Raw genomic sequence first — 24,741 nt, forward strand, 5'->3', positions numbered from 1 at the left:
TATGGTCCAGTATGTTGCTCTGATAGTGTCCAAATGACTTGAGAAAGGTAAAGGAAATACTGTGGATAATTTTGGAATAACATCATTGAGCTTCCAACCATTAACAGCTCATTTGTGGCACTACAACATTAAAGTTTCTAATAACTCAAAACTCTCAAAAAACTTGATTCCAGTTTTTAATTTCCAAATTTTCCATTTTATAATTAATGTGCCATTAATTTTTGCCATATTTTATATATTTTATTTGTACATAGCATTTTCATCAAAAAATACTAAAATTCTACCCTTTTTACTAATATTCCTGCATTAATTTATTTTCTATCTCCTTCAATTCAGATAAACTTATATATTATAAAAGTGTTGTGTATTTAGACATTATTAATCTTACCTTCTGACTGACAAAGCGGGATTTACATAACTTCTGCTCTAACTGCTTAGAATCTACTCAACACTTCAGCATATTTAATTTTGCTACTGCCACAGGTTTCTCCTCTTATTTTGGTTTTGGGTTCTCTAAGATCTGCATGATAGCTTTGAGGATTCCTTAAAATGCTTCCCATTAAGTATTTCCACTAATACCACCTACTAAGTTGGTTATAGAGACCACAGATATGTAGTTTAGATAGACTCTTGGGATTTTTGAGGGCTGCAGTTAACTACATAAAGGAATGATAAAGTTAGCACAGAACTTTGTATAATACTGAAGAAAAACTGAAGTGTGAAAATTGAAGACAGCAAACGAATAAATCTCAATTTCTAGACCATGCAGCTTTGGCCCATTTGTTTGATATAGAGCCAAATGAGTATATTCAGACAAGAAGGAGTATTCCAGCACGGTGGAGCAGAAACAAAGAGGGATTATAATGAAGTGAAACTATGGGGGGGTGGCCAAGTTTTATGGAGAAAAATCCAGCTTAAAACTTTTCAAGTATCTTTAAGTTAAAGCTCTTAAAATATAACAAGGAATCACAATTAAATCACACTGGAGTACAGGCAAGAATTTAACTAGAACCAAAGACAAGATTCACATGTCCTGTCATTCTTACTGGCAGAACTCCTAACCACTAACAATTTCCTACTGCAAATGCCACGATTCCATTAGAATATGTATCACAAATGCATTCCATATTGTGTTTATCAGGCTGATACCTGGCAGTTGGAACAGCAATTTATAAAATGCATTGCTTTTTGTTTGCAGTGACTTCACAAAGCAATTAACACTTTTGTTAAATTAATCAATAGCAAATCCTTGCAGTTGTAACAAGTTGGATGAGAAAAACTCTGAGAGACAACTTATATAATTGATCAGAAGGAGTATTTTTTTCAAAATTTACTTGCACAATATTCACAGAAAGTTCTGATATCTTTTCACTGTAATGTAAGACATAAACAGACGTAAAAGCAACGGAAATGCTCTTGGATAAAAATTTAGTGTCAATCCCAGTACTACAGGTAAGAAAATGGTTTTAATTGTGCTGCACTATTTATTATGTATCTTCCATCAAGGAGAGAATGATTTCTGAAAGAAAAAGGACATGGGGTGAATTGGATCTGGAGCTAGACTGGAAAGAGTATTCTCACTAACAGCTGGTTTTCATGTCATCATCTAGAACAGTTACAACTACATACAGTGATAGACTGTATTACAGAAAGCACACATGCTGCTCTGGAGCCACAAACTATGAAATGGTCTTTTTGAAAACTTCCTGTTTTCTGACAACAATAAAGCAGCTGGGTGTGCAAATATTCTTTCATATGGGTTGTTCCAAATCTGAGGTATTTTAATGCATATCAGTAAAAAAAGAGAAAAGACTAGTTTGATATCCCATTGCAGTAGCAAATTATTCTACTATTACATACTATAACATATATGCTGCAACTGCATGTTTGTGGATTGGCAAAAGAAAGCCATTCCCACCCTATTTTGATATATAGCAAAATCCTACATCTCTTGCACACTTATAGTTTTCTTCTGAGGTGGCACAAAAAGAAAATGGTATAAAAAGAACAAAAATCAAATCTCTGTAATGTAAGAGAAGAAAACTTTTTGGCAGCAAGCAACATGTTGCCATCAGGACTAGCAGATGAGAAAGGGAGACAGAAGCAGAGAAAATGGAAGTAAATGAGTGTTTTTTATTTAGCTTAAAATAGAACAGGAGGGAACTTTATTTTTTTTTAGAGAATTCAACACTGATTACCTTCACTAGGAACCAATGTTTTTCTATTTTTTAATCATTTATGACATGGAATAAAGAAAATAAATCTGTTCGTTATGTACAAAATTGGTTTATTTTAGAAATTGCTTAATATTTTCCCAAATATTTTGACTTTAACAAAATTTAGAAAGCCATGCCAAGATTTCTGCTTTCCAAATGTACCAAAGTTAATAGAGAAGTTTATTCAAATTGCATAAAACATATAATTCTCATTAAAATGAGTTCCCAGTGGAATGCAGTTAAAAATATTAAAGTATTAAATACACTCTTTCAATTCCTTTCAAAAAACCACCACGTTTAAGTTGGTTTTTACTGGAGAAGTAAAGACAGTAGAAAATCTACTATTTCAGATCTGATTCAGGCCAATGCTGAAATAAAATTATTAGTGCGGATGTTCAGTTGATTGTATGATATAAGCTAAAATTATATTCCAATTTTGACACAGTAAGTCGCCAAAATAAATTCTCCTAAAGACTGTTAGTCAGAAGAACCAGAAAAACTTTTTTTAGTTTGTTCGGTGGTGAATAAAGGGAAGAGTTACTGCCTGCAGTGTCTGGCATGGAGCTGGGATGCACACAGCATGGACTCAGCATTGAACAGAATTCTCATGTTCTGCGATACAGTCACTCATATTATAGCCTGATACTTAGGGCTCTCAGCTTGATCTTCCACATCCCTAATATGGAACATAGAAATACAAGGGATTGCCCAAGTCATCAAATCTAATAGCTAAATCAAAGGTAATCACATAATAAAAACTGTGTTACACATCTGCTTGTCATCTACAGCAAGTCACAAACCATTCCCTAATAAACTGTTAAACTTGCAATCTTCAATACAAACATACCAAAAAAGCTGTAAAAGCCACATAAGGAGCAGGAGCAGGAGAGATCAGGAACACTTTCAATGCTAAGAATGTCTAGAGTACCCTAAGTTATGTATATTTCTGTGTCTATCAATTAATCATTCAGAGCTGAGCAGCTTTATCATCTGAAATTGAGAGACCAAACAGTGGAGAAATTAATCTTCCACAAAAGGCAGAGTTCTTTGTGTGATTCAATACATATCTATATTGCATTTCCAGTGTTTCTGAAAACCACTTTAGCTTTTTTTACAGTACTTGAACTGCATTGCATTATAGACATAACTCAAGTGAAGCACTAGCTCTTGAGAACTGATCTCTCAAACTATAGGACTCAGTTTCATCTTAATCCAAAATAGCACAATATACAAAGTCTTGAATACAACAGGATAAAAAGTATGAACTCGAGATAACTGGTTCTTCCCAGCTTCTAAAATGGAGCAAGATTCAAACTGAAAAGCTTTGTAGAAAATTCAGCTTAAGGTTTGCAGAAAATTCACAGGTGCATCAGGAGACACATAATATTAGCTAAATGCACATTAAGATCTCCATGCAGTGCTATACCCATTTCATGCTTACATTCCTCTAGAACATACCAGATGCATGTAAACTGTAAACAAATTAATAGTAAGACCAAGTTTTACTATTACTCCTAATATTAGCAATTTGATGAGTTTTACAGAAGTATTATTTCCCATATATCTATTAAGTTACTGCCAATTATGAAAGGCACTATCATTTACATCTGCTCAATTATCAAACAATCTCATCACCACTCTGAGGGGTAGTATTACTAGAATGGAATATGCTCTACATGGTCTATATGTGTTCCAGCCCTAACTCAAAAGTACTTACAAAGGATGTTGCAACTAATCATCATTTAACAAAGATAAATTCAAATCCTGGTAAATAATATTTGCATGTGGGCTTTAAAATGCAAAATAACCGAAAATAATTATCTTTCTTTGAATTATTGTTTTGATTTGAAAAAGGGTTTTTGTCTGACAGCATGCAGTCAAGTGTATAATGAGATCATTCTAGACGGTAATCACACCAGGATGGATGAAACTGAGCGCTGGTCAGAGTGCACACACTTTGATGAGCACTCATTTGCAAAAATTGCCAAAAACTCCTGTGAGGGCTGATTTTTTTCAACTGCATTTTAATGAATAATAATAAAACCCAATGAAACATCAGAAAATGTTTAACATATGTCGAGCAGAAGCCTTTTTCTCTCAGTTTGTAGAGAAACCAGAACCTAGTCCTTTGGCAAATGAAATTACTTTAACAACGTAAACATATTTACTGGAACATAGTGGATGGGCGGAGATGTGCACGTATTTTGATAATGAACTGCTCACGTGGTATCAGTCATCCCCATGTGTTTTAACTTCAAATATGACAGAGTGTTTTTAAGACTGACATTTCATTCTTCAGGATATTATCAGAGATGTTATCCAGGGGAGCATTTGATGGGGAGCAATTATCCTAATTATATACTAAAAACCTTTTAGAAGGATGATAAGGTTTTAAAGGAAAGTACATTAGAGCTGCAATATGTAAGAATTGACACGACTTGTGCAACCTCAATTCAGTCTCCTGTGCATATGCATTCTGAAGAAGCCTTTATGATTATAATGCTGTTTCTCCACATGACCTCTGCTGCATCAAGGTCATAAAAATGTGGTGGAAATGGACAATGGAACAAACGAAATTATGGCACATTAGCAATGTGGAAGGAGCAATAATATTATAAACAGAGAGATGCAAAAAATTTTTCCCAAATATCAAACAGAAACTCACATGAAAATACCCAAAGGGAATGTGAAATGAGAGAAATTTCTACTAAAGCTAGAAATTTTTAATCAACAGATCTATCTAATTTGTATCCAAGAATTTAAAAAGATCTGGCAAGAAGTCATCTCAACAAATGGTGCTGTTTCTTAATAGCAACTGGCATATTGATAAGATTTAAGAAGACTAAAAGGAAGCTAATGGAGTAACCTAGGTCATTATAGGCTTTCAGCCTGAGATCAGGAATAATGGAATAGCTGATATGGATCACCATTAATAATAAATGGAAGGGACATAGGTCATGCAAATTAGCATTGCTTCAGAAAAACTGAATCTTATTATTTAAGCTGGGTTTTTAAAATAAAGCGTTAAGTTTGTTGAATAGAGGTAAACACTCACTACAAGTACATTTGGATTAATAAACTTTAACCCCTTTATTCAAGGGGTCTATGTTTGCAATGGAGAAATTAAAAAAAATGTTATATTGAATTGTTCCAGATACATGTCCATGAGAAGTGTGCACTAGCCAAATGGAAAAAAGGTAACAGTTTTACCATCTTTATCCTACAAATCCATTGTGGGTAGGAGAAGTGTCAAAAAGTCCACAATAAACCTCATTCTTTTAATGCTCTTTGTCAGGATTCTGGAAGGTGCCAGTTTCATGGGCAAGAGTCAGCCAAGAAAACACTCTAGAAACAGCAATCACTGAGTATTTCTGTCTCTCCCACTGTGTACTTCTCAGTTTGTGACACTGAAGTTTTATTTTAGCCCCGCAGGATAAATTCTGATTTTGTCAAAAGGCAAGAAGTGAAACAAACAAACAAAAAAAACCCCAAAAACAAAAAAGCAGATTTTTTATTTCCAACACAGCAAAGAATTAATTTTTAACATAGTGCTTTGGAGTTAGAGACTGCCACTCACGTGATGACAAAATAGGAGGATTTCAATTTTCTAGTTGTCAATATGAGAATTTTCTGATGAGAGGTTTGTTCAAATACAAAATTTCCCTGTTTAAAATAGAATAACTAAGGGAAGAGCTGTGTTAGGGGAACCCATGGCTTTATCTCACACTGCCCAGGACTGCTTAGAGGGGAAGCCAGTGGATGAATTGCCACTGAAATTTTTTATCATTTATTTTCTCCCATTACTTAATTTGTTCTGTAATACATTTATAATTAGAATAAAATCCTAATGAAAATGGTGCTTATTTTGCACAACAGAAGCTAATTTTTTTTCTCTCCCTTTGTAACTTCTAACAAGAAAATTGATTTCCATGTTGTACAGGAAATTGAAACACTAAAGCACAGATATATTTTCTTCTTTAAACATTAGAGAGTACATGTGTGCACTGTGGGTATATCTACTGACAGCAGGCTACAAACATGTCAAGAAAGAATATGGGACAGTATCTGTCTACATAAAGTGCATACAGATCACCAGGGCCTGTTTCTTGGGTAATACCAGAAACCTGCCCTATCTGGACAACCTAGGAACAAACTTCACTGTAGAAAGAACTTTCAGGCTGTCTCAGTCACCTCCTGAACACTACCCAAATATAGCTAGAGTGGCCCACAGCTTTAACGTGTTGTTACAACATGATTAGAGGGAGGCAGTTAACAGGGCAGAAATCAGAGCTGCACACCTCACTGACCTGTCTACAGCCACTTCCAACTACAACAGTGGAACAGATAATTTAAGAGACATCTTCTCCTGATTTCAGACAAAATCAGAAGGGAAATATTCTCACAGATAGTACCTCATTTTTCATCTCAGAAGAGGTATTTTTCCCAGTCTCATATCAATACTTAATTAGCTAATTCGTAATTCTAATGAAGACCCTTCTTTTGGAATATGATGCATACAGTGAAAATCTAACCCAACTGAAATCAGTGGTAAAACATGTGCTAACGTCAATGACATCAGGAATTCATGTCAGCCTCTGAGACTCAGACCCCTTGAAGACCTACTCATCGAGACCAGCAGGTCAGTAACACCTGTCAACAAAATACTAACCAACATAGGACCACGGGGGAACTGTGCTCCTCTAGGAGATACAGTATTTTAAAAAGTCAGTAGAAAGCATCCTAATTAAATAATATCAGAAATACAAAAAAATAGGTATGAAAATATTATGATGATGAAACAAAACTCCCAAGCTTCTCATAATTTGGGGATTTGTACTTTGAGAAAATAAAAGGAACTATTAAATGCCAGAAGATACTTTAAAAATTAAAAGGAATTCTAAAATTGTAATTTCTGTTATAGAAACAGCTACAGCACCAAATAATCTGGGCATAAACTTCAGGAATCTTTTCTGGTTTTGAAGGGTGCTTAAAAAAGTACTAGCTGTACTGAGGAAAAAACCCAGCAAAATGCAAGATGGAAGAGCTATTGTATATTTCACTCTTCCATCAGCACTCTCTTGATTTTTATTAAAATGTCACATGAAATTAAAAAAATCTTAGCTGTAAACATATGTTAATGTATTAGACAAAATAGCTTCTGGTAAGAAGTGTGCATTCTATACTGTGGCAGTCAGAATGACAAATACAAAATGTGTCATCACTGAAAGTCAGGAGAAGTTTGCTTTGGTTTCTGGTACAGTGTTCTGGCAAAGATGTGTATCTTCAAGCTCTGAATGTGAACCTTACAATACTGTACATGAAGCAGTTAAAACAAGTAAATTGATAAATTGATACATTCTGCCATAGCCAAATTATCTCCATTTGGCTCAAACATGGGTTTAAGGAAAGAAAAGAATAGGAGAGAAAAAATATGTATAGGTCTCGACACTAAATTTCACTATTAATAAGTTATTGACTAAAAATCCAGCTGAAAATTTTTGATAATTTTCAATTTGAAGTAAATTTTACTAAAAAGCTCATAAACAGCAAAATCAAACTACTTTCATTTGGACTAAATATAACATTTAATTGAAAAAAAGATATCTGTTTTCCAGTTCAGCTGCTTCAGTTGGTATAAACATCATAACCCAGATTTGCTTTCTGAAGAGTTGCTGGAGAGCTCCAACTTAGACAAAAACAGAATGTTAGGGTACCTCTGTCTTGACTGCAGTTGGCCATGAGTACACTGAAGTTGGAAATGACAAGCTTCTTAATCACTAGCACAGAAATCAGTGATCCTAATACAGACTTCTGTGCAGAGTTACAGGCACTAAACCCCAGATAATTTTAAGATGTATGTTGAAAGGTTTATTAAAGGAACCACACAAAGGCTAGAACCTAACTTTTCTCCCTTTAAGGGGAGTATTGTCATTGTGTCAGGGCACTGTGAGACTATTGCTCATTCTTTCCATGGCCTATGATACTCCTTCTGTGGTAAATGTAAAGGGGGATTATATTGTGTGAAACATCCTGAGAACTGGGAGACTTTAGTTAACAATGGGAGCGTTTCTCTAAGGTAAAAAAATTACTTAGAGAAGAAAACGCTTGCTGTCTAAAAAAGTGTTCAGCTATTAGGTTGTTATGGAAACACAAGCCTCTTTTGTCAGTGAACTACTCCACCACATGGATGCAAGGCTCACATTACAATGCACAGCTATGCCCTGTGCTCCGCAATGACAAGCTCTGAGTGGTTCTTCACTTCTCACTCAAGAACAATTATACTCTTTGGAGATAATGTTCCCTTGAGTAACAGACAGAACAATAAGGGACATTTGATTATCACACATATATCATCACAGAATATCCTGATAATAATTCCTCGGAAGGGATCCACAAGATCATCAAAGTCAAACTCCTGGCCCTGCACAGGACAGCCCCAAGAATCACACCATGTGCCTGAGTGTTGTCCAAACACTTCTTGAACTCTGGCAGGCCTGGTGCTGTGATGTCATGTCAGGTCCTGAAGCACTAGTAAGTTTTACTGGCCCCGACAAGGTTCTCATTCACATCCCTGCCGCTTAGAAAATTCAGCACTGATGGCAGGTAGGTAGTGATGATTTTGAATATGCACCACAATGTCAAAAGCCTTCATGGACAGTTGGTTGTTTCAGAATCATTTGTGTTAAATTAGGCTGAATTTCATAGACTAGGCTGAATTTTCATCTGGTTCTAGACCAGCTGTTACACTGCCTACTCCTTTATTATGTTCTTTCCTCTACACAACTAAGATGATTTTTCTTTATCATTAAATACCTCTTCTTGACAGTATTTAATCCTGGGGAGTTAGACTGTAGGTCATGTGTTCAAGTGCACTATATCCTGCTATCTCTGGCTTAAAAAGCACACTTAAATGAAATACAGCTCTATTAGCAGTCCTCCTGCTTGAAGCAATTTGTGAGTGGCTTTCAGAAAGGTTTGTGTGTGACCCTTCAGATCAATTAGAGTTTCAAAGTGATGAAGCATCGATGACTAAAGCTACACTCTTGAATTTCCATTCACCCAGACAATTTTTTACATCTGGCAGTGTGATGGTTCCTTCTTGTGGCCACTTTTCACTGCTTTGCTTATAACTAGAAAATAACTGCACAAAAGTGAAGGTATAAATTCATCAAGTTAGAAAATATGTATTTGGGATCTGAATCTCAATCTGGAAAACTGAAGTGTGCAAATATTCCCGATTACTGAAGTCAAACAGAAACTGATGATCCAACAAATAGAATTTTATTTACCAAGCCAAGTATTTGATGATTTTGGAAACTAAGTAAAAGACAAATTTTAATGTTGATAAAAATTTTATGACAGCTAGGCCCTTTTTTAAATTCAGGTTTCTGGAGAATTGTCTCCTAGATATCTGTATGAGACTGCTGACACAGTGTTAAACAGCAGACACAAGAATGCAAGCTAAGGTGATCTGACACACTGGCTACAAATTTTCAGGTTCATTTTCTCTGTAATCACAAGAGAGGGATGCCAGACTGAGAAAGCAAAAGAACCTCAAACCCTAATATTACAAAGAATTGGCCAGCTTGGGGACAGTTTGATATATTGTATTAATTCAATGTCAACTATCTTTTTCTTAATTTCCCTTCTGTGATTTGAGGCTATAAGGAAAAGGTATGATTAATTACAGATTTATTAACTGCATGGTCCTCCTTACAAGTTACTGGCATTTAAGCACAAATCAAGTAATTTTTTTAAATAACGAAAACATCCTGACTGACAACAGCAAGATTGCTTCAAATACACTTAGCTGGGTGAAGAAGCAGAATAGCTGCTATCTCTTTCTTTATGTTTCAGCTCCTTGGCTTGTGTTTGCCTGCTACAGGCTAGTGGCAACACATCACATATTCAGGGACAATTTTTATCCCTGATAGAATCCATATCTTTGATATAGCTGGGTAGAGTAGCTGTACAAGAGCTATCTTTAAAATTGCTGACCTGGGAATTGCTGACTGTGCAGTGGCTGAGAGCTCAGCACAAGTGAAGCCCCATAGTATTTATCTTATTTCTCAGCTGGATTTTTCAGCCCACACTGAGTTCTGATTTGCCACAGCTCAGCTGTTTTCAGAGTTGAAGATGGCTCACTAAGGTGTCCCTGACCCGCAGCCACAGTGAAGTAACATAACAAAACATAATAGGTTCTTGAACTAGAATTCTCTTATCCAATGGTGAATCTCATGCAGTTTACATAGAGAAATGTCTCTTCTTGTTATTGAGATGCTTTATTAAAACCTTTGTTAATCTGCATAGACAGATTAAATTTTCCAAGGAAGGTGGTTGTTTTTTTCTTCCACAAGTTGTTCAGAAGAAACAGAGTTTGAAAAGTCCTCTCTAATTCCTGATAATATTCAAGGAGACCTAAAAATATTTTATTTATTATTGGCCTTGACTCACTATTATTGAAAATTTAGCATGTAAACTGTCACCTGGTCTCACTCATAGGGAGTTTCTGCAGTAGAAATGATAAAAACAGACTCAAAGAGATATAATCTCCCTACTGGGTAGGGACATGCACTTAACTACAATAAAAAAACCAAAAAAAATTTATTCTGCAATGTATCTCAGATTTTATTCAATATTTCTCCTAAATAAAATGGATGACACTATGAGGTGCAAGGATGGACTGTGGTACAGAATGTCTAAGCTACCAATTGTACAAGTTAAGTCTGTAAGGGTCTTTAACATCAGAGCCCCAAAAGCAGCCTAGTGGAACACCTAAATCAGTATTCTGGACTCTATATGAAGTGAACAAAACCACAATAACTTCAGGAACACCTTTTGAACTTCATTTACACCTTTTCCAAGACGATTTGTTGCTATAGTTCACAAAATTTCATTACATTCCTGAAAGTAAAAGGACAATACTAATGCATGGCTTATGAACTATTAAAATTTCATTACTATTTTTCAAGATTAATTATGTCATGTGACTTCTTTTCTAAATAGAAGAGTGCTGCAGAAATTAAAATGAGTAGCAGAAATGTCTAGTTTAAGGAATAAGGATACTGTCCTGGAAGAGGACAGGACAATATCCAACAGGACAATATCCAACAGAAGAATCACTAAGATTGATTCATGAATCAATTATTTTATATTCATTTTATGAGATTGATCTATGAAAATTTAAACCCAAATTTACATTTTACTTAATGGAAAAAAATGGTCTTAAAGAGTGCAGTATTTAGAATATTCTTATTGTGTCTTAACAATTATTTTAAAGGTAGAAATGCTGAGAAATGCTTACACACTCTGTCAAACTTGTCCTACCAATCTATCACAGAAACAAAGAACAGTTTAACTTGGACTGGGACACACATGCAGACTTTTTTAGTCTTAAATCAGTCCTAATTAGAAGCAACTGCTTTAACTGCCAGCATAAACCAATAAATGTAACTGTTTCTCTTCCTATATAAACCTAATCTCTTGTAAACCAACATAAAACTCACACAACACAGGATTTCAAAAGTACAGGTAACCAACTTTATGACTACTTTTATTTGCTTTCTATTCAGTTTTTCTCCCTGAAATCTAACAAGCCTTTACCATTTGTTGCATGGAGTTCTCATCCTCTGTGATTCAGTACGAGTTCAACAATAAAATTCAGGAGAACTACAGAGCAGTCTGTTTTTTCTCCCCTGTAGATCAGAGAATGATGGCTGACAAGGTGACTATTTCCAACCTGTTAGGAGTTTACTATCAGGGTAGATAACAGTAGCAACATGTAGCTCTACAGTTTGAAAGGCCAGCCAGAATGACCTTTCCTCTCAGTACAGGAAAGGATAATTTGCAATCACGGAGTGCAGTCAGCCTCACTTCTGCTGCCTAGAGGTACGAATGCCCCAGACAGTGCTGAGTGTTGATCACACTGGCCTACTACCTAGGGAGAGGAGACTGACAGATGCAATTTTATGTTCAAAGTGCTGCTTCATGTTCTTAAAGAGCCCTACATATCACATAATACAGAAATTTGAAACAGTATTCCCAAAGTTGGCATGTCTCAGTGACACAAAAATGGAGGGAAATTCAGGGAAAAAAGCATGTAATATTAGATATTCCTTTTAAATAAATGATCTATAATCATATGTAACTTATTCAAGCAATAAATCTATATGACCTAAAGTGGCAGGGTGACATTCACATGCAACTACACATAGTGCTAAATACCTTATAACTGAGAGTGACGTGTTTCATTTCATTTGGTCCATTTGTAGTAGAAGATAAGAGCCAACACGATTCCAGATATGGCTTGCAAGCCAGGCCAGTTGGATAACTTCTACATTTAGAGCTTAAAATAAAACTACATTTTTCTATACAGCCAAATGTTCTTTTAAATAAAATGCCAAGGGGAAAATATCATAGTGGTATATGGAAAACTAAGACAGAAGGAATTACCGTACATTTGTATTGTCAACTCATCGATCTTGTTAGATCTTACAAATACCATGGGTGCCTACAGCATGAATGTCCTACAGCTTCCCTGGTTATACTCTAGGCCTCTGATACACACAAATTTAAACTTTACACAAAACATACTTCCAGATTAAGACATAAAAATGTCCTTTATAGGATCTGTGTTTCACCTTGATCTTAATGGACTTACTATGCCTAAGGAAAATGCTTGTGTTCAGCAGAGAGCTCAGTTCCAAAGCCTGGTATTTTAACTAGTGAAAACTCCCTCTTTTTTTAAAAAATACTAATTACAATGGAAAGCGTTGTTGTTGAGCCCCATTACTAAGAAGGCAGGTAATGAACTCCCCCTACCAGTTCACTGGGTATGTGTACGGCAGTCTTTCCAGTGCAATACATATGTTTATGGTGATTATTCAAGTTGAAGTTTTAAAATAAAAAAGATAATTTGGTATTTTCTTCCTTTACTGAACAACAAACTACAATATTGTCCTGCACAGACTAATTTTTTTTTAGATTATCGGAGCCAAAATCATCAACAAAGTAAGAAACACAAGTAGTCATTCTGGTCCTCAAGTCAGATTCTGGTTCATGCTGTACAACTATGCTATGAAGATGCTATCCTATTTTGTGCCACCTTTTAGACTGCTGCTCATAATACGGGTTCCCTCAAGTCTTCTTTAGCCCAAATTTAATGGAGGGGTGGGAATTATGATCCACTCCACCTTACCTTGCAAACTCCAAAGCTGTATTTTGCTATCTGGCCCTCATATACTATGCCTCATACAGCTCTGGCACTCTTCCAATACTAGTTCAGCTGTGAAAGCAAGAAGGTGCTGCCCCTTACACAGACCAGATCAATAACATGATGTTAGTCAACAATCATCTGTCACTCTTGCATATTACCCAAATTATGATTCCTAATCAAGATCACACAGGTCAGAAAGTCAATTGCCTGTTTCAAATAGGTCTCTGCTGCTGAGAAGTGTCATTTGTGAAAGCAGACTCTCAGTCCAATTAATTAGAGCAAAAAGAGTACATTCTGAAATTCCTGTACCAGGTGGTGACTAATGAAGAGTTCAAACAAGGGTAATGGAAGAGATCATATCATTTTGGAGAATGTAAGCAGAGCTCTTACAGATAATGTCATACTTACGCATAATATCTGACTTATCATAATTCTATTAGTTTTTAACTATTTTAACTCATTGCTGTTCAAACCTGTATATAATACAAATAGCAGCCTGTCAAACTGTCATTTAATATTTCCCTTAATTCTCATTCCCTATTTCATTTTCAAAAATGGATCAGATATTCCTTCACGTAACATGAAAATGCAGAGTACTTTAAATTTTGAACTAGTTCCATAACGTTGTTGCTAAGCAATACTTAGGAAAAAAAGAAACAGGTTGGTTAAAGGATTATTGCAAAAGGCTCGACTACAAGAAACTATAATTTGGCTTTTTGCAACCTTGTATCTATCTAGGAAAGTATTTAAACATCTGCTTTGTTTTCACTTCTACAACATTTTGCTATTAATCTTTATTCTGATGTGAAGCTCTTATGGTAGCTAATGGAAGACTATAATCATACTGTCATAAATAAACAGTGCTGCATGCTTAAAAATATAAACCTATATATTCTATAAATTAACACTTAAACCAATGACTGTGTAAAGGATTATTTGGTGATTTACCTGGTCTTGAGGAAGGAACTCTTGCTATCTCTAGGGAACAAGGCTTTTTGGTGACTGCTATGTCTATTGAATCACAAAGACTGCTGTCATTTTCTGAAGGAACTGCATCCAGAGGTACAGAGGGTATTGCTTCCAATGCATAACCTCTCTTCTTTGAATAAGATTCCTGAAATGCAAAAATTTAAGTAGGTAAGAGAGATATTTCTCAGATGACACAGGAAAAGAACCAGGCTCAATAACTCTGGCTTGCAGGGTTTAGAATTCAGCAAATTAAATACCATATTCTGCTGAAATCCAAACTGTATCAGACCAGAAGAATTACTTGCATGCTAGAAGATAACATTTCTTATTTCTTTAAATTTTTGTATAATACAGTTCTTGTTCAGTTTACAGAAGAACTTCATTCATCAAACTTTGTATTTAACAAAAGCCAGATAACTGCTTTTGCCATACCTGTTTTGCTAGGTTCTAACTCAGGGGATGTCTCTTTTTTTTTTTTTTAATTGTATTTCTTGAGAGCAACAATTACATTAACCACTACAATTACATTCTCTTCAGGGATGGTTTTACAAAATGTTTATATTACATATAAGAAAACTAAAAATATGTTTTCTACATATGGGAGGCAGGATCCCAGGCTGTGAATGAAGATGAATTACTGCTCTACATTTGAGCAAAATAATGACAAAAGGTACCATAACAGCGATACGGACAGCAAATTCTACTGATTAGCAAATGTTGAGGGAGGGGAAAAAGGGAATTAGAAGTTTTGCTGGTACAGTAATCCAATCAAGCAGACTGTTTCTAGTTTTGAACATGAATAAGAAGATAACATCCAGTTTCAGCAGAGTTTCACCAGAGATTTATTTTTTTTTAATCCCAGCAGAAAGCAATTGCATGGTCGAAGACATATTTCCACATCCTTCTTACATTGGACATATGGATGTCTCGGAAAGTCAAGCATCAGACATAAATCAAATATGATATAATAAAAGGCAAAGGGCAAGAAAGCACCCTGACAGTTAGATATTATTATAGCCCTACTCAGAAAATGATTGAGAAATGTGATGTCTGAAACAAAATGTGGAATAACAATTTCTTCACCAAGAACTTACATTACCTAAGGCAAACTATGGCTGTAGGTAACAGTGCCTTTTCAGATAAATGATTTATTTTATACTGTTAGCAGATAATTACATGACTCAACTTCTTGCCTTTTTTTTTTTTTTGTCCTGGTCATTGTGCTCATTTGATCTTTATGAGAGTTCATAGCTTGGCAATAATTCAAGGCCTCTTGAAGGACAGGGTTAAGATGGGAGCAAGAGGAGCTTCACTTCAAAATTCTTCTTGATGACTTCAGTAGAGACAGATTTAAATCCCAGGTTAAACCAATAAAGAACTTGAAAATGAATACTGGAAACAGTGATCAGGGAAAAATCATACAAAATAAAATAAATAGAATACTAAGATGCATTTGTAATAAAAAAATTAGTATATACTATCAAACAATACAAAATTGGTGGTCAGCATTCAAAAAACATGTCTAAAAGAGGAATGTGGCTGTGTCTCTACCTGTTTCACCCCTTCCAGTTTATACCTAGTCAGAGTATGAGCTCTCAGTAGTCTCACAGATATAAACTAATAGTAACTAGTTCCACATAGTAGACATAATAAGGATTAGGAAAGTTTTCAAGTGGGCTTCCTGCAGCTCCAAATGTAACTTTATTAGCTTAAGCCATTTCATTCCTTAAATGAAGTTAATAGAAAATTATACAGAGGCATTGAAGCAGTTGAAGTGCAACTGCAGGACAAGAAAAGGAATCCCTCCAACCTTGAAGAAAAAGGAATTTCTACCCTGTCCATTTAAGTGTGATGTAAAAAGGCAGAGGCAAAAATCTATTTATCAGAGCAATTAATAAAACAGGAGACTTCAATTTAATCCTTGTACTCTTCTAGAAACATGCATTTAAGACAGAATGCCAAAACCCTAATTATAGTAAATCTGCCTAGAGAAGCCCATGAAGAAATACTGCAGCCTTAAAATTGCGACCAAACTCCAGAGTGAAACTGTTCAGTACCTGAATTCAGCCACATAAAAAAAAAAAACCAAAAAACAAACAAAAAAAAACCCAACAACATTATAAATCGATACACAAAACATTAGAATAGACATTGGATCACACTTTGTGTCACCCAATATTCTGTCTGTAAAGGTAGCCAACAGTGCTGACCTAGAGAACAGTGAAGCCAACATGAGACCAGGTCAAGCATGCAGTAACTGCTTCTCCTCCTGCAACACTTTGTGGGTCTCACACTTCATAGTCAAAAGGTGATGACTTTGTTTTGCATGTCTACCAATCCAACTTTCTAGAATTACCTTCCCAAGTTGCCTTTAGATGTCCCCTTTTACAGTTTGCATGCCCCCCATTTTGTTTTTAGCTATCTCACCAAGTTTGACATGGCTGTTTTATACATTAGATGGCCATGAAGGGTAGCTCTTTACTTTTCCTCTCCTTGTGATTTCACAGACATATGCACTTCCCATGTTCTCTCCTTTAAGGAATGTGAAATACTAACCCTACTCACCCAACTGTTCCCGGATTTTCACCATCCCTGTCACCCTTCATCCTCTCAGTCTTCAGTGATGTGACAGGGTTCACATTTTCACAGATTTCCTCATTCAAGATGAGGGCTCACCAAGTAGTCATACTGACATAATGATGTTCCCTCTTTTGTACTCTACTCCTTTCCTAATTGCTCTTAACATTGAATTTGATTTTCTGAATGTAATTCAACATTCTGTAATTAACACTGCATGAATATAAATGTCAGAGAAGAATAAATAAAGATGATGGAGTTACTCAAAAAATGGTTCGAATGTAAACTACTGACAAGTAAATTCTTACTAAATATCTCTCTAACAAATAAAATATAATAATAGTATGTCCAGCAGAAGTTAAATGAGTTATAGTCAAAAAAGAATTGTTAAGACTTTAGAAAGCCTGAAATTGAACCGATTAAGCAAAGATTATGAACCTTAATTAAAAAGTGCATATGTAGCAAAAAGAAAAAAGAAAATTTCTCATAGCTGGAGAAAAGCATTCTGAAGTCTTCTTGTCGTTACAATATGTTCTCCATTTTGCTGGTACTGAGCATTTCTATAAATTTCTAAGATCTAAACTAATTCACTAACTTCAAGTTAGATGTTAGCAGATGACGTAAGATTGTCTTTAAGTATCAGGCATGAAGCAATGTGATTCTGTTTTTATCTAAGATTAAAAGTTCTTCACCAACTGCAGTAACAAGTAACTCTACAGTAATTCTACATGTCCAAGTTATTATCAACTGCATAATAAAACCTTCTAAAAATACTTTTCCTTTATCTTTAGTCCTGAAATCAAAATAATCTAATTTTTGTTTTAAAAAGAGAATATTCAATCTCAAATTGCTATTAACCATTCCAAATTGCTGAACATGAGACATACAACTGACCACCACCATCAAGACAGAATTAGTCCTTTTTTGAAATTAATAACTTCATAAAAATCATGTGTTGGACTGCTAGTACATTAAAATAAGGAAAGGATAAAAATACATTCACAATAGAAGTAACAAAAAAAAAAAAAAAGATTGAGAGTGACTGAGTCCCTGGGAAATCACTAGAGAACAGCCACCCATACTGATAAATAGAAATTAGATTTTTTGTCTTGTAGAAAGAAACAGTAATGTGATATTGAAGTTGCAGAGCACATGCCAGGGACACAGGACACACTGTGGCCCTTATTCATAGGCCTGCAGTCAGCTGGGTCTCTTCTGAGCATACGCTTGATGGTATAATACCTATGACACACAATCTGAAACCTGAGCAGGGCTAAGAGCTTGTTTATCAGTGGGAATGAAATTGCTTCTAAAATATCTATATGGCCATTGCAAAGAGTTATATACAGTTGTGAAACAATGTGCCATAACATGACTAAATCTTCAAAAACTACATGATGTTGAGTTAGACCTTTTTTCCACATTTTGCCAGGTTTCTAGCTGCTCTTGCTTCTGCCTTCTATATACTCTTGCCTTCCTTTTAACAATCAAACTGAATGATGTATGCTTAAGGGCTGAGATATAAGCAGTATATGCAAATTTGTGTTTGTATGAGCTATGAATAAAACAATAGAGGCTCAGAAGGCATCTAATCTGAACTGACACTCTGACAAGAAGATGGAATTCATACTTAACAGAAAATTTTTCATTCTGTCAATATCCTCTCCTATACAAATCAGGTCACTTGAAGCTTTATTACTTCCCTGGAATATGGGACAACACACCAGGCGCACACATTACATTCCTCTTAAAGGAGAAATAATCTGGGAAATACAGAAAGGAAAAATGCAATATATTTGCCACCTTTAGAAATATTTTTTTCATTTATACAGATAGCGAAGAACAGCTATTAAATTCTGACATACCCCTTGAGATCCACCAGGGTATTGTGCTGTCTCCCCTGGCTTGCTGCAGGCCAGAGGACTAGTATGTAGAATCCAGGTGGCTTTTCTTCCATCATAATATGATAAATTCTGCCCAGCTGTTCCTTAGAAGAGTACAATGATACCTTATTGATGAAACTTTGGAGAGTTATTGATCTTACATTCCCCATCAACCCAAAGCTTATGATTATTGTGAGAGTGAGCAATGAATTTATCCCATTTATGTAATAGAATCACAGAACTAGGGAATGGTTTGGGTAGGAAGCACCTTTAAAGGTCATCTAGTCCAAACCCCTGCTATGGAGAGGGGTATCTTAAACTAGACCAGGTTTCTCAGAGCCCCTGACATTGAATGTTTCCAGGGATGGGGCATCTACCTCCTCCCTGGGAAAACTATTCCAGTGTTTCACCATCTTGATGGTAAAAAATTTTCTTTCTTACATCTAGTCTGAATGTATTTTCATCAAACATACTTCTTGACATTTGTAAACAGACTGATGTTTAACCTTGTTGGGTTGGGACACTTCACACTGAAATATTAATGATAAGTAACTGAAGGTTGCTGAGAGGAATCAAGAATTCAAGCAAGAAAGAAGTCCTGACCAGTGATGGGAGATAATCAGAACAGTTTTCTGACATGCAGCAAGGAGGAAAGGGAAACACTTGAACCTGAAGGCCGTTGTGCAAGTTTGCTACAATAATGTACTAAGCAAAACCAGCTGAAAGTATTTCCTATGTCACAATAACCCAAAAGCCCAAGTAGATGGTGAAATATTTATTTTGACTGCCTTTCCAGTCAAAGATATCAGGAATATTACTGTAATTTATGGGTAGTAAAAACACATTTATCTATTACTAATAATTTAACCAAAGAAAGTTTCATGATATCGTGCAATTAGAATAATTTGCCATGAATCAAACTATCATAAATGTTCATTGTTATGACAGCTAGAAACTTCTGAATGTGTAATTTGTCATATAATATACAATAAGGTTCCTGATATATTACAGAATCTGGAAAATCACCAATAATCTTATTTAAGGGTAATGACACTGGAGAATCTACTCTGGTCTGCAAAAAGTATTTCTAATACAGATTTTAAAATAATATGCTCTTTTACCCTTGCACCAAACATCTGAAATTGTGGGTTTGCTGTTGTAGGAATAATACATGTACAGAGTTAACTGAAATAATTATTTCCCTTCAGCACCTGAAACAGCCTTTTTAAGTTTCAGTAAGCCTTCCACAGAGCTGAGAAAAACACCAATTTTAAAAAGCACGCTAGAGTTGTTGTCCTGTGTATTTACTTAGAAATGTAAACATGATGTTTAATTTTTCAGAAACCATTCAAAATTTAGATTTGCTTTTTCAAACTTCATATATGAAAAAAAATGAGTATTATTTATGTAACACCCCAAAAGTAGGTTTATTTTCTCCTTTTCCAATGCATATTTTCACATATCCTGTTTAGAATTTAAAAGTTCATACAAAAACTCTACAGACATGAATCCCTGAAAGCTAAAGATTCCTACAATGCCTTACAACACAAAAAATCACTACTATAGCCTAAACTATAAACATCTGAAGACATGGGTAAATTGTGAGCATAATGAATGCAGTGCCAACCTCAGCAGCAGGAACATGTCACTATATTTTATGCAGTGTTTTCATAATTCTAACTGGCAGATATTCAGCATTTCAAATGAAGTTAGATTGTTGTAGTCATGTTACATGCTTTCCCATGCACTCAACACTAAGGCCATGAAAAAGAGCAGATGCTTCCTCTAATAAATAACTCACTGTGACAAAGAATATACTAAAAGTGTACATAATCTGGTTTATGCAAATGCTAATTGTTGTGTATGGCAATGCAGCAAAATATCATAACTGTTTTAGTAAATGATTCTTAGTTTAGCTGAAAAAAAATATAATTATAAACTAGAAAGCAATTTCCAGTTTAAATACCCTCCCTTTTTCTATTGTTTTCATGAAAGACGTTAAAAAAATCATGTCTTGTTGGAGTATCAAACTATGGGAAAATGCCTCTTTAAAATAAAGGCTATTATATTAAAAAAAGATAAAATGAGCTGAAACCTAAGCTCCATGGAAACAATACTTCTCTGCAAGATGCTTATGCTCTAATGCCTAGTTTTAAACATACACACACAGTTCCAACTGAAGCAGCAAACATGAAGAATAATTCCTCACATTATAAGGGCAGAAACCATGGAAAATGTTAGATATTGAGAAACCTTAAAGTGATGTCAGTATTTGACAGCAAATGCAGAAAACAATTAAAACACTACTCTACGTTAAGCAGACTCACATTTCTCACATTTTATAGCTTAATTTCTATCAATTACTGTGCCAGTAAATGAAAAATGTATGTGTTGCTGTGAAGGGGAGAGAGGAACTGAATGCACCTAAGTAAATCTTGAAGCAAAACACAACAGCTCTGTGAACAGTAACCCTAGAGCTCTAAACTGACTCGATTGGAGGGCAGATAATATCACTAAAATGAGACATTATGGGAGAAATTTTCTTTGAAAAGAGAGATTTAACACCAATATGTTAATCCATTATCTATTACAAATAACCTATGTCCTTCTTGAAAATGTCCTATATCTGCCCATGCATTGTGCTCTGAAGCCAACTAAATACTCTGACAAATTTGCACAATAGAAACCAATTAATTGATACCACATACAATAGATTTGATAGAAGCGACAAATAAACATTTGCTATTTCAGGAAGGACAATCTCCCATGTTGGAAGTTTTTGACACTGAAGAAACAAAAAATTAAGTATGTTTGCTATAAAAGTTATTATTGCAACAGCAGAAGCCAAGACTCTCTGTAAAGAAATCTCTCCTACACATGTTCCCACAGTAAAACAAAAAGAACAAGAAAATGTTTTTTAAAATACTGAAGTTATGGAGAGTCATATTATCAAAACGAAAAAACTTTGTTTATTACATACAAATATACCTTTATTTGTTACACAACTGAAAAGTGGAATACAAAATTAACAGAAAAAGAGTTTGAAATTGTTCATTAAAGATCTCAGCAACATGCAAAGTTTGTAAAACCTAATACTTCCTAATGAAATATTACCAAATAAGCTTTGTCTGCAGGTATTTCAGCAATGTGAAAACTAAGCCTAACAGTAAGAGACAATTGGAAGGAAATTAAATTCAAACTGTAAGTTAGAAGTGGTGCTTGAAACAGTAAAACAAGTTATTCCATGACAACAGAGGACATATGCACATCAGCAGTAAACACAAGTTAAGAGAATATTGCCTGTATCCCCTATGATCTTAAAGAACCCAGTAATTTTCTATTTCATACCATAGTTCAGAACAGTAGTTCTGAATGGGAATCTATGAACTCTGCTATTTCCTGGCCAAAAATGTGCCAAAGCCCACTAACATTCATAACATGGATGTTTAGTTTTATGGATACAAGAAGCTCCATTGCTCTGTGCTATCTCACCATAGTGCCTATTTACTTGGGAATTTTATGAGAGCTAATGTGGCCATGTTGAATTTCAGTAGCTAAGATGGAAATATAAGGACAATAGAGGAACTTAATTCACTGCTCATCGCTGAAGGAAAACCATTCCGCTAATAAACATGCGCCTTCAGTACAGCTCTTTAAACAAGAAATCCCACTGGTTTATGTCAAAGCTCTACTGCTTTAATTGTTACTATGATGATTTCTGTGGTATCATAATCTACTTACTCATTGTAAATTCTCAGCCCTAGCTATTAAAAAATGGAAACAGAATGTGAAGATTACATAAAATGAAATTAAAAAGGATTATAAGGGAACCTAAATCACATTTTCAATAAAATTGGAACTTATATTTTCTATGGGTTCACTGCAAGATTCCAGTTTTGGAACAGCTACCACAGAATCATCTGTCTATTTAACAAGAACTTAGGGGTCTTGCTCCAGGTTTGCAGTCACACTAGCCATATGGAATACTTTTACCACAGGTATTCTCTGTTAATGCTGTGCGACCTTCTTTCATATGCAAACAAACTACTATGCCAGTGCTTCCCAAACCCAAGATGGTAAAAATTTTTCACACAACAAATCATTTCCCTAGTGAATCTATTGCTCTCAGTCCTGATTCAATTATTTTCTTACATTTCATCAAATTAATAACTCATCTTCAAAATAGCAATGTCAATGCTAAAAGTTAACAAACATTCAAGTAATTTGCAAACTCAAGATCCTTTCATAATTTCATGATGAGAAAACAGTGTTGGTAAATAAAAGAAATTTGCTAGTTGGAATGCCTGGACATAACATGAAACCACTAAAGCCAGACAACAGGAAACCCTTGGCAGTGGATCTTTCTTTCTGGGTCAAAAATGAGATTCCAGCCACTAAAAATCCAAACCGTGGAGTGCGTGCAGTTGTTCTTTGATCTTACAGTCCTGATGAGAAATAACTGTCTGTGGGAGAAAGATGCTAAGATTGCTATCCCTTAAGAGGCAGCTCAAAAATTGTTCATGAACCTTACAATAGAACATTATTGCATTCAAAAAGATAAAAAAAAGATACACTCAGTCTGCCCACTTTGGAAGTGGGTAGAAAGGAGCAAAGCCTTCTGCTTTGTCAGCTGTGTACCCTTTCTAAGTGCCCTGGTGTTTAATTTGCACACAAATTTAGCTCAAAAACTAGGCATGTAGTCAAACACATCCATCTACTTCATGTCTCACACTGGCTGGTTCGCAGTGGCTTCCTGTTCAACAGAAAAGAGCAATCAGTCAAACATCTTCAGAGATGTGGACACTTTCCCAATGATACAAGGAGCAAAAGCATCCAGATGGGTTTCTGAAGCAACTTTCTGCTGTTGATATTTGTTTTTCACAATGCAAAAACACTAACTCTATAAAACCAGTCTGAATAAGGCAGAATTTAATCACCTGTCCATATACAAACAGATTACAATAGTGTATTAAAAAAAGGTTTATGTGTATATAGAACTGCTATGCATATGTAGTATCTGCTAATCATAAAAGCTAATTAGGGACAAACCTAGTGATTTGTAAGTACTTAGGTCATTAGGCTAAAACATTGTCTCAGAGTTATAGACTCAATTTTGTTAAATTCAAAATTAGGTAGATATAAATAGGACTGAACATTGCCTAAAGATTTTATTTTCTCTCTTCTTTTTCACAGTATAAAATATGGTGAAACAAAAACTAGGATGCTAAAAAATTATAGCACCTCCAAAAATAATACAGTTGGTTTGATACTGTCAATTTATTATTTAACTTCAATGTCTTCACATTTGCATCTTTTATCTTGAAAATCTACAAAATGCCTGGTGGACTGTTTGGGTTATACAGAGACATATTTATAACTTTTTTTAAAAAGCTATCTCCCCCTTTCGCCAAAGGAACACAACTATTCTCCATACTATTAGGAGCATTAATGTTCCTTCTTTCTATTATAGTAGATTTTATGAAATTAAACTGCTTATTGCTTCTGGAAAGTGAAAAGAGCATCTGCATTCTACAGCAATGTATAGTTTTAACACCATTCCAGATAGAAGAACATAAAACGTGAGATTCCCATTTCCTAGCTGAATTGCCTTCCTGAGAGACCTTAAAGTACAAAGAAGTATTTCACTATAATTGGTAGATGACATTTGCTATCAAAAACAAATCCAAAATAGCTTTTCATGAAAACATGAGACAATGTAGTCTTATATATTTCCCTTTGATATCTCATAAATGGACTCCCTCAACTTCAGTTTCATTTTATTTTACATCCAGTTCATGAGTTCTTCTTAATTACATGTTGCTAGTGGTGAAAAAAAATCATAACAATCAGTTTGGGATTTTAAGAAACTGTTAGACCAGTT

The 24,741-nt window shown here is 35.0% G+C and overlaps 1 protein-coding gene across 19 annotated transcripts in view; it reads right to left on the reverse strand.

Annotated features, from left to right (window-relative positions):
- The window catches only part of ANKS1B (ankyrin repeat and sterile alpha motif domain containing 1B), a 414,782-nt gene that overhangs the window by 282,539 nt on the left and 107,502 nt on the right, over positions 1–24,741 (reverse strand). For all 19 annotated transcript variants that reach the window (XM_069000638.1, XM_069000646.1, XM_069000631.1 and 16 more), the window contains one exon: positions 14,380–14,545. In XM_069000638.1, the coding sequence (XP_068856739.1) occupies positions 14,380–14,545 (166 nt within the window). The remainder of the gene's footprint in view (positions 1–14,379; positions 14,546–24,741) is intronic.

Source organism: Aphelocoma coerulescens, chromosome 1A (genome assembly GCF_041296385.1).
Source record: "Aphelocoma coerulescens isolate FSJ_1873_10779 chromosome 1A, UR_Acoe_1.0, whole genome shotgun sequence".
Taxonomy (NCBI): Eukaryota; Metazoa; Chordata; class Aves; order Passeriformes; family Corvidae; genus Aphelocoma; species Aphelocoma coerulescens.